Source organism: Ambystoma mexicanum, chromosome 4q, assembly GCF_040938575.1.
Source record: "Ambystoma mexicanum isolate Mex_15411 chromosome 4q, UKY_AmexF1_1, whole genome shotgun sequence".
NCBI classification, from domain to species: Eukaryota; Metazoa; Chordata; class Amphibia; order Caudata; family Ambystomatidae; genus Ambystoma; species Ambystoma mexicanum.
The window spans coordinates 1,169,482,941-1,169,497,324 of record NC_090928.1 but is presented as its reverse complement, the minus strand read 5'-3'; the positions used below and the strand labels follow the sequence as shown (position 1 = coordinate 1,169,497,324).

Sequence of the window (14,384 nt, the reverse complement as noted above, 5' to 3'; positions counted from 1 at the left end):
AAGATCAGTATTTATTTGCCACGAACCATCATTTTGAGATTTAGATCTCAGCGCTTCATCCCCTTTTTCAAATGTGGTCTAAATATACAACTCAAAGCCTTAAGTATTGGGGCCAGTGGCTTTGCCGCATCATTAGTGGGAAATCTATTACTGATGAAATTGCTTTACCCTCTAACCTTGGATAATTGTAAACCTCATCTGCGGGGTCTTTTACCTGCAAGCCCCAGGTAAAATCCCATTGCTCAGGAAGCATCAATGAAAACCAATACATTTAGCGTTGGTGTTCACACCTTTCCCCTAGGCTTTCACAATGGATCTCTCAGTCTCTGGACAGAAACTTCCTATCAGGATATATGATCCTAAAAGTAAGAACAGGCCAAAGAGAAGGAAGCGAAGCCATGTCGCCACACAAAGCACATCGCAGAGAAGGTACAGTCATACCAACTTGATCAAAAAGCCGGACTTCATCGACCATGAAGTAGCTTTGCTTAACGTGAATGGTGCGGATTTTGGACTCTGTTCCTTTGAAGCACATTCAGGGTCAGAAGCAGGTCTTGGTTCCAATGCTGCTTGAGCGCAGCCCATTTTGCACTGCCTTCATCCCACTGGTGGATTATTCACACTCTGGCCCTAACATGGCAGCCCATCCCGGCTAAGATACGTTGCTTGGGCAAATGTAAGTTACTACTTACATCAGTGGAGAATCACAGATGTACATCAAGAGCTAATATTTACATTTTAAGTTCCATTAGTTTTTGTATCTAAACTACATCATAAAGTGGGGAATCCACACTGCACGGAGGGTGGAACAAGTATGTCAAACTAAAGACAAAACCACCGTTTACAATTTGCATTCCATTAACCTTTAGTAATTGTAGACTGAACTAGGAGTTCTACTAAGAGGTCACAGTGCAATGTTCAAGTGCCCTACCTACACAGATGGGTTTCAGGCCTTCCATAAGTGTACACTGAGGCAATTCTAATATTGGAGAAAAGAAAGCTCTGCATAAAGTGCTTATATAAGACCCACCAATGACTATGGGTCAGACATAAAATATGATCCTAGATCCCCCTCCCAGAGAATCTGCCTGAAAGAGAGCAAAGGATTACACCAAAGAAATCATTCCCCATCACTGCCCTGTCATGCCCACTCTTGCTGACAATTGGAATGAGGGCATATATCGCTTTGCCATTCTCGCTAGAAATTATAATTCTTTCAAATGCGCCTTCTACACTATGCCCCCTAAAAAAGCCATTGCACTACATCTTTGCCATCCACTCAAAACGATGCTGTGCTACCTACACAAACAAAAAAGGCTGAACTGCCTTCCGTGGAATAGTCTCTATTAACAACCCATTGTGAAGAATGCGTTGCCAGTCCATGGCACCACCTCATCCTCTCTCATTGGAATACCTTGCCCTGCCTCGCCTTATCCCAGGTCTCCCCAACTTTAAAGATCTTCTCTTTGGCACCAAACAAAACAAATGACCTGCTTCCGCTGGCTTCCTTCACAACGGTGTGCACGGCGGCATTAAATAGTATGTCCATGGAGGCTAAACCAAATTAGTGCTGGTAGAGATGATGTTAGGTTGGGGCTGAGGAAGGTGAGGGGGCTCCTGGGCAGCCAATGCTCACAGGGCATCACTTAAAAATTCACCACAAACTTCTTACATTCTAGTAAACAGCAATAGATCTCTGTAAACAATTAAATGCAGAAGTCTCCTTACAAGCTTAATTGAACCGTATACAAAGACTGCACTCAAATCCAATACTCACCTACGATGTCAACAACATCTGGACGGATGAGAGGTTCTCCGCCAGTCAGTCGAATTTTGTCCACCCCTTCCTTCACAAAGAGCCTGGCTATAGTAATGATCTCCTGGGTGGTCAGGAGCTCAGATTTTGGGGTCAGTTTCACCCCTTCCTCTGGCATACAGTACTGACCTGTAGGAGAATAAAACAAAATGATCACCCACTCGACACGTGCTGCACGGGCATGAGCACATCAGCAGCCACACTTGCAAGCATCCACTAGAAACACAATACTGGCTAATGATTCTCACCGCTTAGATGGCTAGAAACACTCATCATTAGGAATATCGAGCTAACTCTGTTCAACACCAGATGTAATTTGTTTCAGAATTATCGTTCATTCAAAAAGCATTGAGGGAACGAAAGTTATCTGGTCGAATAGTCATTACTGTGGATGCACGATTATTTCTTTAACAACCCCCGTTTTTAACTGGCGCCATTAGGAAAAAGGGTTTTGTAGGTCTTACAGGAAAAAGAAAAAAGTGGGCCTTCAATAGAACCGACTGGCATAAGCAAGTACAAATAAAACTAAAACTAAAACGCCCCTGGTGTAGTTAAAGACTGCCCTAGGTTTCAAATCATGCATATTTGTACATCACAGAATTCCGAGCACAAGCACAAAGTAAGGGTTAACATGAACAGAGATTGCAGATTTCAAATGTGTTACATTCCACAAAGCATATTATTCATGTGGCACATTAAGAGCATCTTACCTACCTTGGTATAATGTTTTTCCTCCAATTGATCGGTTATTTTGCAAACCGATAACTCGTCTCTTGAAATACCTCCCGGCACACACTGGACTCCACAGATCTGCACCACGTATCCAAAGCATTATTGGAGCTGCGAATGATCACCACAGTAAACCTGGCCGAATGGGCTTAAAGGCTCATTTTTAACTAATGCAAGTCTTGATACAGAGGACCCCCAACGTGAAAATCTCTGGTCATCACACCTGAACTCGCTAGTCCTGGAAACATAAAACAGAGGGCTCTTTTTGGGACTGGTCTGTGGAAACGTTCCTCCACCTTGAAAGGGAGCGGAGAGAGAACAAGGCCAGTACAGTAGATGAATACTTTGCTGCAGGAGAACATTAGCACTACCTTAGGCAGAAAGGGAGTGTGAGCCCACAACGCCTGCCACCTGCAGCTCCCTCACCCATTATGCTGAGGATGCTTACCCTTAAGATTGTATTTCATGATTCCTTCAGAGAGTTTAAGCTGGGACCACAAAGGGTTTGGAAGAAAAAAAAAAAAAGAACTCCAGCAACCCTTTAAGAAACTGCATTTTTGTGGGGAAAGAATTGAGAAGCTTCCTTAGATGTCCTTGGAAATCACTGCCTAATGCCCTTTTACTGTACCAACACTCAAAACGGCCTTGGCTAATCACAACAAGGTTTCTACACGGTTCCATCAAAATAATTGACTATATGGGAATATATTTCAGAGTAATTTACCTAGTTTATTTTTCTTTTAATGGGGGTTCCTCCCCACACATGACCACCAACCTGATATCCACCCACACCCCTAAACTGTCCCACCCACCCACACCCCTATGCTGTCCCACCGCTCTACTTCCCTTACCCTTCTACATACACCCATCTGTTTTACCCATGAAGCAAATCACCACAAAGTGATGTATTTTGATGAAGCTCCGGTACATGACAGGAATTTCTGGCCCATGTCACCGCACCATCCCAGATGCTTCTTCCACCTGCAAGCACAAACTGTCATGGAGGCAACTGGGCAGGAAAAAAAGAATCGCTTCCATGAGCTCTTCACAAAGACCAATTTTGATACCTCAGACATTGAAGGTCCACGTGTCGACTGTTCGGTTGGAGGATGATAATTATGCTTTGCTCGACAGAAGCTTCTACTTTTAGCAAGTAATAGATCAATGGTCGGCGACAATATTCCGAACATTTTCCTGGCTCGGGGGCAGAGGGGTGCATACAAAAGATGAAATTCCTAGCCTCTACCAAGGCAACCTTCAACAACCCTTTGAGGGAAAATTCTCTTGAGTAGAACAGAATGCATTTTACGTTTGTACTGGAGGCAACTAGTTTGACTTGAGAACACACCACATACAGACGTCATCTCCACCACCTCCTGGAGCAGCACACATGCATGCAACATTGTGCTCGACTTGAGCGATAATCTGCCATATTATTCTCGTCCACAAGGGGAACCACAGAGAAATTCACATCGTTCTCCAGTGCCGACACCACGTGTGTTGACATCATGCACATCGGTACTACTGTTGGAAAGGATTTGTAGAAACTTGCCTCCAATGACTTTTTGGAAGGATGCTAGAGTGCATGCGATGGCAAGGACTTGCTACCCTGCTTTTTTTTTACTTTCCATGGGTCGTCGGTTGGTCCAATCATGTCCACCATGGACACACTGAGTGGCAGTGAAAATAAGCCTCAGAACAGACACAGATGAACAGACACCGCCCCTCCTGCCCCCCACGTTCGTGCCCATAGTGCTAATGACGCGCTCAAAGTTTTGTTTTTGAACACTAGATCCCTGGTAAAACAAGCCCTGGAATTATCAGATTATATAGCTGAACTTGACATAAATATCTGCGCCGTGACTGAAACATGGCTACATGAGGTGGCAACGCCCTCCCTCAAACTTGCCACTCCTAAAGATTACTATACATTATATGTTATCAGGGAGAACCAGGGGGATGGGGGCATGGAGATTTTTAAAAACAGGCTGGATATATGGAAATCAGAGGTACACGGCCCATTAAGCTGTGAAACATTGCTCCACCTTGCTCCATGCCAGATTTCGTTACACAGTTGAACAGCCTCATCTCGTCACAAATCAAAGGCGCTGCTGAATGGATTATAATGGGGGGATTTAAAACTTTGGAAGGACAATCCCAATGATCCAGTAGCTTTGTCAAAGGGAATATGCTGGACTGGGTGTTTTCCCTCAACATGGCGTGGAGTAAACCCAGCATCACCTCATGACCTTGCTCAGATCACTTTATTGATTTTACCATCATCCATGATACTAAAATCAAGAATGGGATAGTCAAACAAAACTGGTGCAGCTCTAGAAACTTTAAGAGGCTCAACTCAAAGTCAGTGAAGGAGTGGATTGCATCATGGACCCAAAAGGACTCCCCCCGCACACTCCCATACTGAATATATGACCAACAACCTCCTTCATGCCTAAGAGAAAAGACTTCTATCGTTGGAAAAATTCCAAAACATAAGAGGATAAAGTCATGTATTCGCATTCTGCCAGGAATTATACACTGGCCGTTATTAAAGCCAAGAAAGATTCCTATGAGGTACGGATTGCTGGCGGTCAACATGATGTTAAAGAGATCTTTTCCATCCAGAGAGAATTAGAGAAACCAACCGTCAAGCAGCAGGAAAAAAATTGTAGAGATCAAGATTGGTGTGTAGTTATCCAAAACACCATGATGGATAAAACTGATAAAATGAAAAGGTAATTATTGGAAAGCAAAAACTCATGATCCCCTGCAGTCTAATAAGAGAATAGATAAAGAAGATATCTGCGTCCAGCAGAGAGCTCCCATTTTCAACTTTAAGAGCATTACAGCAGATGAGCTCCGAATTACCTTGTTTAAACTCAAACCGTCCTCCTGCAAAGGGGATATATTCCCAGCAACAGCAATTAAGGCATGCTTGGAACTGTTGATTAGCTCCATTACAAAAATAGTGAATGCCTCTTTCAAAGAAGGACAGGTTCTAATGAGATTGAGAGGAGCCTGCATCACCCCTCTGCTGAAAAAAAGGGCAGGGTCTTAATACTGCCACTAACTATAGGCCGATAACCAACTCTCCTTTCCGGCTTAAAATATTGGATAGAATTGCATAGGAACAAATATTGAGCCACACACAAAATCAGCAATCAAGCTGAAGCTCTTCCAGCTCTGCTTAAATTTGGAGTTCCACAGGGTGTATTCTTGTCTCTGGTCCTATATAATATTTTTACCACCCCGCTTTTCCAGCTACTGGAGCATAAAAAGATTTGTTTTTCAAACTACAACAAGGACACACAGTGCATTGTCCCACTGTCGTGCAATTATGAGGAAGACTCTAAATTGGTGAGATATACCTATGACCTCATACAATACTGGATGGATAGGAGTGGTTTGGCCTTGAACCACGAAAAAACGTAACGGATGATTGTAGGCTCTAGGCCTAGACTGAATAAGCTTGATGGAGAATATAAAACATTTTGTTTGCTGACCATGATATTACTACAAAAGATAGGATAAAAACACTAGGAATCATATTCTATCAGACATTAGGTGTGACAGCGCAGGTGAATATTCTTGTCGCGTCTTGCTACATTTGATTACTCTCTCATATTCGCCCATTTCTCTCTCAAAAGAGTTGTGAAACGGTAGATCTGGCCATATTCTCCTCCAAAATCGACTATTGTAGCAGTCTCCTGGTAGGACTTGGCAAAGAAGACCTGGCCAAACTACAAGTAGTACAAAACAGTACCATCAGAGCCATTATGGGGATGCGGAAATGTGAGCATTTTTCTTAGGTGCGGAGGAGTCTGCACTGGCTCCCTGTAGATGCCAGGATAGATTTTAGGCTATCGACTATCACTTGCAAATCCTTGGCTGGACTATTTCCAGATTACATAGCCTGCACGCTCAAAAACAAAGTGAAAACTAGAACTTTGCGTTCTCATAGTCAGAAACCTCTTAAAATACCGAAAGCTAATTCAGCTTTGGTAAAAAAAAAAAAAACACGACTTCTTGGTAGCAGCACCCTCTTTTCGAAATTCCTTGCGTTTGGAATTTAGAAGTTGCTCGTCTTTAGATTGTTTTAAGAAACAACTCAAACATATCTTTTCAGAGAATTGGTGTGAGGGTCTCCCCCTCCTGGTGGGCTCTTCTTTCCAGTTCTGGCTTTACACTTCTTCGGCGCCCGAATGCCCCCGGGTGGCTTTGGTTGGACCTTACATATAAATTAAGTAAAGTGTGTTGCAAAATAAATAGAAGTGTTTTTGAACTTTCCTGTAGGATAGAAATTGCATACAGCTGAGGAGACAAGATGTGCAGTGGTACCTGTTGAAGATTCAGGCACAAGAGCCTGTGTCACAATGAGTGATCCCACGGATTTAGGCCTTGATAGTTTTTCCTCATGGTCTGGAACATGGAGCTGTGTAGTTTCAGACAAAGACCACAGTTGGACAGGCAGGCAGCTACAGACCCCAGTAAAAGTGTCCCCTTGGAGACAATGGCTCTAATAGGCGTATTTACAACAAGGAAGACTAGATCCAGGCCTATGGCGGCAGATTACCAGAGAAGCAGCCTCTTATTCAATTTACTGATTGTCATTTTTTAAAACAAAGCCAATTTCGTTTCTCCGAGTCCGGCTGACACTGTGAGCAATTGTAAGCTGTTAGCTGTCATTCCACTCTGACAGCTTAAGTTTTTGGTGGCCAAACTTTTATATACGCTTGGAAATGCATACCAAACCGAGCATGCTCTAGGCATTTAATGATTCAGTCATAAAAATCTCAGACATATATGACAGATATAAAGCTCTTTGGTCATTCTCATCTTCCCAAAATGCTCTTTAATATGCAAAAACCCAAATCCTCATTGGTTTTATTAGTGCCACTTCATATTATCTTTGGAGTTCTCTCTAATCAATACACACATACACTGTGTTAAGCAATCATTTGTATATTTAAATGCACAACATGTATTTTTAAACAGTTGCAAAAAGTTGTATTTTACAATATTAAACGCATGCCTTGGCTTAAGTCAAGCACAGAGTTCCCACTAGTGGCACTAAAATGATGTTTAGAAGCAAGCACTAATTTTCCTCCCCCGCCCCAAATTTCAGAAGTCTGTGGAACGCAAAAGGTGCAAGCATGAAATAGAACATCGAAAAGTTAAAATGATGAAGAGTAAATCAGAATGTTCAAGTGAATCAAGAAACCTGTGAAAGGATACCCAAAGCCATAGAAGGGTGAGAACAAAATCGGTGTGCCAAAGGTACACACTGTTTCACAGCTGTAAAGGTGTCCCGTAAAGATATCCTTCCAGCCACCTTTACAGAAGCTGCTCAGTGCTGAGCAGGTAAATGGCTTTCCTGCTGGGTTTATCATGTGCCTGATGAAATTCTGCTGCACGCTCAGCACTACCAGGAGAACCAACTGCAAATTATGTCACACAATGCATAACTGTGATGTTTATAAGTAATCTTAACATTAATTAGATCTTAAATACTGTGAAACATAATTTCAAACGACAGCAGGACATATATATCTATACCCACAAATCTCAAAACGTTCCTATGTATTGTACAGTCCAACCAACTCTGATGAGTTAACCAACATTTTAAATGACCTTAAGCGCTTAAATTACCTTAAGCGCACGCTGGTAAGACCCATAGCCTAAACCACACCCACAAAGGTAATATTGTGTTGGCACGCCCGATCCATTGCTCCATTTTACTCTTGGTGTGTTGGATATTTTGAACAATTGCACAAAAGGCAATGATGTATACAGTATGTACTACTTCATTTGGTATAAAATGTGTCTGCATTGTGCGGCTATGAGGAATGCTGGTGCTTCCCACGCATGAATGTTCAGGGCTGCCATTATCCATTACTCCACCGTGAGAATATACAGCCAAACATTCCACAACCTGTCTTTACTCTGCTGAGTTGTCCACGCACAGGCAGAGTTTCCAAACTTCACTTGTGATTTTGCCATATTGTGATGGAGTTCCAGCATAATGGATTGGAGGTACGTCGGTTGCAGCGGTAACTAGTCTTATTTCCATTTCACACCCCCCTGCTAACACCAAAGCTGTAACCATGAGAAGGGTGTTGCATTCATTTTATTCAACAGGTTTAGAAGATGTGCCTGTACCACTTTCATATTTTTCAAATGTAAACTTTACCATTTGCCAAGACCGGATGTAGAAATGTAGTTATGTTGCATTAGTATTACAGACCAGCCAAGGTGCTTCTCAGAGTGACAGCAGGAAATTTGAGAGAGAAACCACATATTAGCATTGAAACCAAAATTCTTTGTTCCAACCTTCTCTCGCTTATGTCCAGTTGGCAGAAAGCTCATGTTCTGATCTTCCTGTAAAAGATTGTTTTCAGACCTAACCAAAAGTAGACAATTACCCATAATAATTCCCTCTAGTGCACTCAACTGTCCAACACACTGCCTTCTCCAAATCTTGGGCAGTATAGATTTGAAAACACTTTGAAACTAGTATTATACAGAAGATGACAGGCTTGGATTAATAGAGAGGAAACATTTTTGCTTAGGCCTGTCTATGCTACGGAGCTCAATGAGAAGCTGTGGAGGAGACACTTCCTACTGTAGGGCCCCAAATCTGGGCTGCAAGTCCAAAGGGGTGTCTCATTTATATAAAAGGCGGTCTCAGACACCAGCTGTGTATGAGATTGGGAACATAGACGTGTTTCACCAGATCTATGGTCCTCCCTGGGTGGTTTCTTGCTCTACTTTTTCAGTTTTATTTTCCTCTTCAGTTACTCTTTGCTCAGACCCCAAATTCCCATCCCTCTTGCTTCATGTCTTGCACATAATTAAGAAGGTGATCAAACAGTTTCCTATCGGGTAGTGGTTTCCCCATTGGACTCAAGAAAGAGGGTACAGCTCCACATAATCAGGGCTTCTAGATCTCACTTAGACCACAATGTCCCCTCAACCCATATTGCAAGTTCAGACGTTCAATGAAGACTCATCTGTTACTTGCTACATTTAGATTTTAGACTTACCTATCAACTCTGAGCTTTTGACTTCACTTACAACCTGCAGCACTGCAAAGTGGCATTTAGCACACAACAAAGACCATCAAACAAATCTCCAGACTGGAACACTACCCTCCTACAATGACACTAGGAACTAGTACTTAGAATGTAGTGCCTACAATTCACCTTGGAAGTCATCTTCTATGCTCAGGAGGAATAGAATATTCTATAAACCAAACATTCTGTTTGTTGTGTCCGAGTCCCCACAACAATTGTTAATGTCGGTCTAAAGGTTGTCCAACGCAAACAGCTGTGGGTCAAGGTACATTTCATAATGAAAAGAATTGTGCAACAATACAAGGCCATAGAACTACTACTATTCAGATTGTTTTTTTGAGTACAGAGAAGGTGCTGATGTATGTCCAAGAAGGAGTTTAGGTAAAAGGTTGAGTTTCATTTTTTGTTGGGAAAAAGGTTTTTGCACTAGAGTAATCTAGATGAGCACTAGAAGTTCACCTATTGTATTTTCTATGCATGTGCAAATGATACGAAGATTGATTTTTCTAATACACTTTTTTTGGATTAGGTGTTTTAACATGTCTCACAGCCGAAATTGCACACGTAACTTTAGAACAAACGTTTATAGTTGTTGTGGTTTCTAGTGTCCGGGGTGCGTCTCTAGCTACTCACACAGTCGCCCTGTTCAGTGTTCCTCAATTTGTAGTTGTCAAGTACATGGTCACCTTGTTGCTGAGTTCCCGATTGGCGTTCAGGGCGACTCAGGCCAAGTATACCCCTCTCTAGACGATCTAGACTGTTTAAGCAGCAAAGGTGGAGCAGCTACCGTGCACCCACCAGAAGGAACACAGGGGAACTGGCTCACTGCACCACAATGTGGTTTGCCGGATTAAAGTGATGTTGGGACATCGACATGGGCTGTACTGGGGAGTCTGCAAACAAAGATCGGGAAGATGGTATTTTAGCAGCAACAGGTTGGTATGCAGGCAGGAGGGCGGCACCTTGGTATGCAGGCAGCAGCAGGAGGGCAGGCACCGGGCAGAACCCAGACAGGCAGGCAAACTGGGCAAATGAGGGTGGAGAACAGTCAAGAGAAGACCGGCAGCAGACAAGGCCACAGGCAGGGCAAGGCCAGGAGTCAGACAGGGCAGGGACAAACCGAGAGGAAGAAAGGCCCAAGGAGGCGAAATGAGGACCAGGGGGAGAGAGTCCTCCAGGAGGGTCAAGGGAGCAGAAGGAAAGACGAGGCAAAGACAAGGTAACGGCAGAATAACAATTACACAGCACACGGAGCATGTTACAACGCATCTGTGGCCGTGGATGCAAGATTTATGTATCTCTATACTGGTGGAAGAGGGCTGGCAGGTTCCGGCATTGTTGCCACAGCAACGCAAGATGCCAAACATACTGCACAAGCGCAGCAGCGAGGTGCTGGCCTCCCGAGCATGTACAGGATGTCAGGAATGTTGGCGCCAATGGCACTAGGACCTGCTGCGATCCCGCGACCATGGAGATCCTGAGCCCAAATCCGGTTGCTGTCGCCCCACCTGCCCGCTCCCCAGTGCAGCCACTTACCTGGGGGGTGTACCAGGGCTGCAAGTGCTAGCATGGGTACACCTGCCAGGTACGTGGCTGCGGTGACTCAGTGAGGTTGGGGTCGGCAACCCTGGATTGGATAGCATTTGCCGATGATTTAGTGTTGTTCAACCTCACCCCAATTGGGATGCAGTGCAAACCGTCGCTTTTCCACACATATGCTGTTGAAAATAACCTCAAGGTATATGAGGCTACATTAAGAATTTGTCTCTTCTTAACAAAGAAAAGTCCCAAAATGTTGTTGTGGAGGGTGGGGGATGAGCCTTTGGGAGAGAGTCTCGGCTTTAACATACTTGGTTTATGAGGTTTTAAATTCTACCTCGAAGTTAGGTGGGGTAAATTACCTCAACTCCAGGTATGGTCCAGTACTCACAAAGACGAGGCATGTATATGCACAGCTTTGTGGTTATTCGTTGACTCCACTGATACGGTTCTACCAGATGCAAGTGAAGCAGACGATTCTGTACGGGCTGGACATAAACCTTAATGATCTGGGTTCTAAATCTAAACACTATCCAAGAAAAACTCTGGAAAGAGACATTAAGGCTAGCAAAATCAGTACCAAACTCAGTAATACAGCATGTGTTTGGCCTAGTCTTTTTGGCCTCAAGGGCAAATTGTAGGAAATTAATGAGTTATGCAAACGTATTCAATCCTTCGACCCACTCATATGAAAAATGGGGGCAAGCTCAGACACAAACTTCTGGAGACTCTATAACCATCTTGAAGGTAGAGATGAACAAACTATTGAGTGAAATAGTCTAATCTACTGGTGAACTGAGTACAAATGAGGCAAAAGTAAAACAAAAGTTGTTTAACTATGACTGGGGAAGAACATCAAAGCATATGGCCACATATGGCCTATACAAGGAATATGCAAAACTTGTGTATAAGAGGCAACAGATCCCGAGGTATATACTAATTTTCCCGTGCCCAAAAAGAAGATCTCTATGCCTCTGTTTCCGAATTAATCAACTGCCTACACGAGAGAGAGAGAGAGAGCGCGGGGAGTTGGAACGGTGGGATAGAAAACTTAAGCTGTAGGCTATGTGGTATGGTAGACGTAAGAGAAACAACAAAGCATCTGCTCATGGGCTGTACAGCGTTAAGGGAAGACCGGAATAGACATCTAGATATGACATACGGTAATGAAGCGTGTTGAGTCAGTCTGACAAGCGCAGAGCCGTATCCTGGCTCTATGTGATCTCCTCTATAAAATCCTGGAGAAGCTGGGTAGAGTGGGGGAGGAAACTATGAAATAGAAAGATCGACTGAGGTAGTTGGTGGTTTTTTCCTATCCTTCTTGAAAAAGGTTATATTCTTTCTTCTTGATATTTTTGATCTAATTGTGAACAAATGATGGGATGTGAGGAAAATTGTGTAATTATTTCTTTTTAAATGTTTAATATTTTGTATTTACTTGTGAAAGATTCCTGTCTGTTTACAGTTGGGACTCAAAACACAACAAAGAAAAAAAATAATAATAATTGTCGCCAACTCAACACATTGGGAAAGGGAAGAAGTGGAGAACGCGGAGGTGAAGTGAGGACGCACCGAGAGGGGTCCTGAGTCGGAGTGGAGGAAAAGTGGTATTGTGACCGCTAACTGGATGCAGTGGACCGGCAGGTATCACATGAACGACGCAGATATCACATTTGCAGAGGTGTCGCAGACTAGAGAGCCCAGGAAGAGCGCAGCATTAGTTCATAACAGCTCTAAAGAGCAAGAAGCCATACCCACACAAGGAGAAGATCCCAGTCTATTAAAGGAACCTAGTGACATATCCCCACAGAATACAGGTAACGGGGAAAATGGGAGACCCGGAGGGAGAACAAAGAGAGCAAGAATCATTGCTGGAACGCTCATACTCATCCCAGTCAAGATAAAGCGTTGAAATGAGAAGAGAAATAAGAGAAAGCAAGTGACAGAAACTTTTGAAACCTGGAAGAATCCAGTTTCTGAAGTGTACGATTTGATGAGTGGTTGGTAAAAGTTACTTATGAATCCTATGTTGAACTGAACTTGGGGAAAACCCACCATACAGGAGATGGAGTCATTCTCCTGTGCTTTAGTTGTTTCAATAGTGGTAGGGTTAACATAGGTTCATTTTGGACAGTGGACCAAATCCGATTTGGGACTGTCACCAACGACTGACAAGCACCTTAGTTAGTTTGTTAGGCAGGGAACACACATAGTATAGGGAAAGTTAGGAGTCTTCATCTTTCTGTTAATAAATCATTACAGTGAAATGGCAAAACAGAGTCCATGTTCTTCTGACTCTCCACAGTGTCCATTTAGACAACTACACAGAGACAGTCCAGAAGGCACATAATTTATGTGTTGAAGTCAGACTGATACTGCAGCGTCATATACAAGCTGCTCTATCCAAGTTGAAAATGATTCACAATTTTACAACTTGTTTCTTAGACATCTACACATCTCAGTAGATGCAATTAACTGGATGGAGCAAAAGGGACTGCTGGTCGAGCACGAATGGAGCAGCTGGTCAAGATGCCAGAGGAATAATGCATGCAGCGGCCTCTCAGTAACATCCTTCATTTAATGAAGAGTTGACTGTTGACGGATGCAGAGAATTCTGTGGATCAAGGTGAGAGGGTGGGGAAGGAGGAAGGTAAAATGCAAAAAAAGGGCATCTCTTCGGACAATTATGTTTCTACAAGCGGTGTGAAAGACTTATTGATGTTTATACATGTTCACACCGTTACATGACTATGGTGATTTTTGGGGAGTGCACAAGATCACGTCATGTATGGTCTCCCAAAACAATATATTTTACAGCATGTTTTTTGTAGGTAGGCGATTCTCAAAACATGCTATGCAGGATGGGGCCTGGGCATGTAACTATGAGAAATGTTGTATTGGACCACTGCTGGCTGGGTACACTCAACTAGGGATTTGAAATTACAAGTTCTAATAACTGCAGTACACAAACAGGAGGGATAAGGCTGTTGGAGTCAATGCTTAATGAGTTGTTGGGATGTGGGACATGAGGAGTTATTAAAAGCAGTCCAAATAAGCTTGTTCATGCAGAGGTAAAGGATTCAGCAAGCCGTAGAGGGGTCCCACTAAAGGTAGAGGAAATCACTAAAATTAGAAAAGTGGAACCATCTTCTGTACTTCTACGTATGCGAGGAGAGTACCGATAACAAATGGGGTGGGGTATCACTGTATGTGCTAGTGGTTAAGAG

The 14,384-nt window shown here is 43.2% G+C and overlaps 1 protein-coding gene across 2 annotated transcripts in view; it reads right to left on the bottom strand.

The window, feature by feature from the left end:
- MOCS1 (molybdenum cofactor synthesis 1) overlaps nucleotides 1–14,384 on the bottom strand; it is a 497,242-nt gene that overhangs the window by 342,429 nt on the left and 140,429 nt on the right. For both annotated transcript variants that reach the window (XM_069608747.1, XM_069608746.1), the window contains exon 3: nucleotides 1,778–1,945. In XM_069608747.1, coding sequence (XP_069464848.1) covers nucleotides 1,778–1,945 — 168 coding nt within the window. The remainder of the gene's footprint in view (nucleotides 1–1,777; nucleotides 1,946–14,384) is intronic.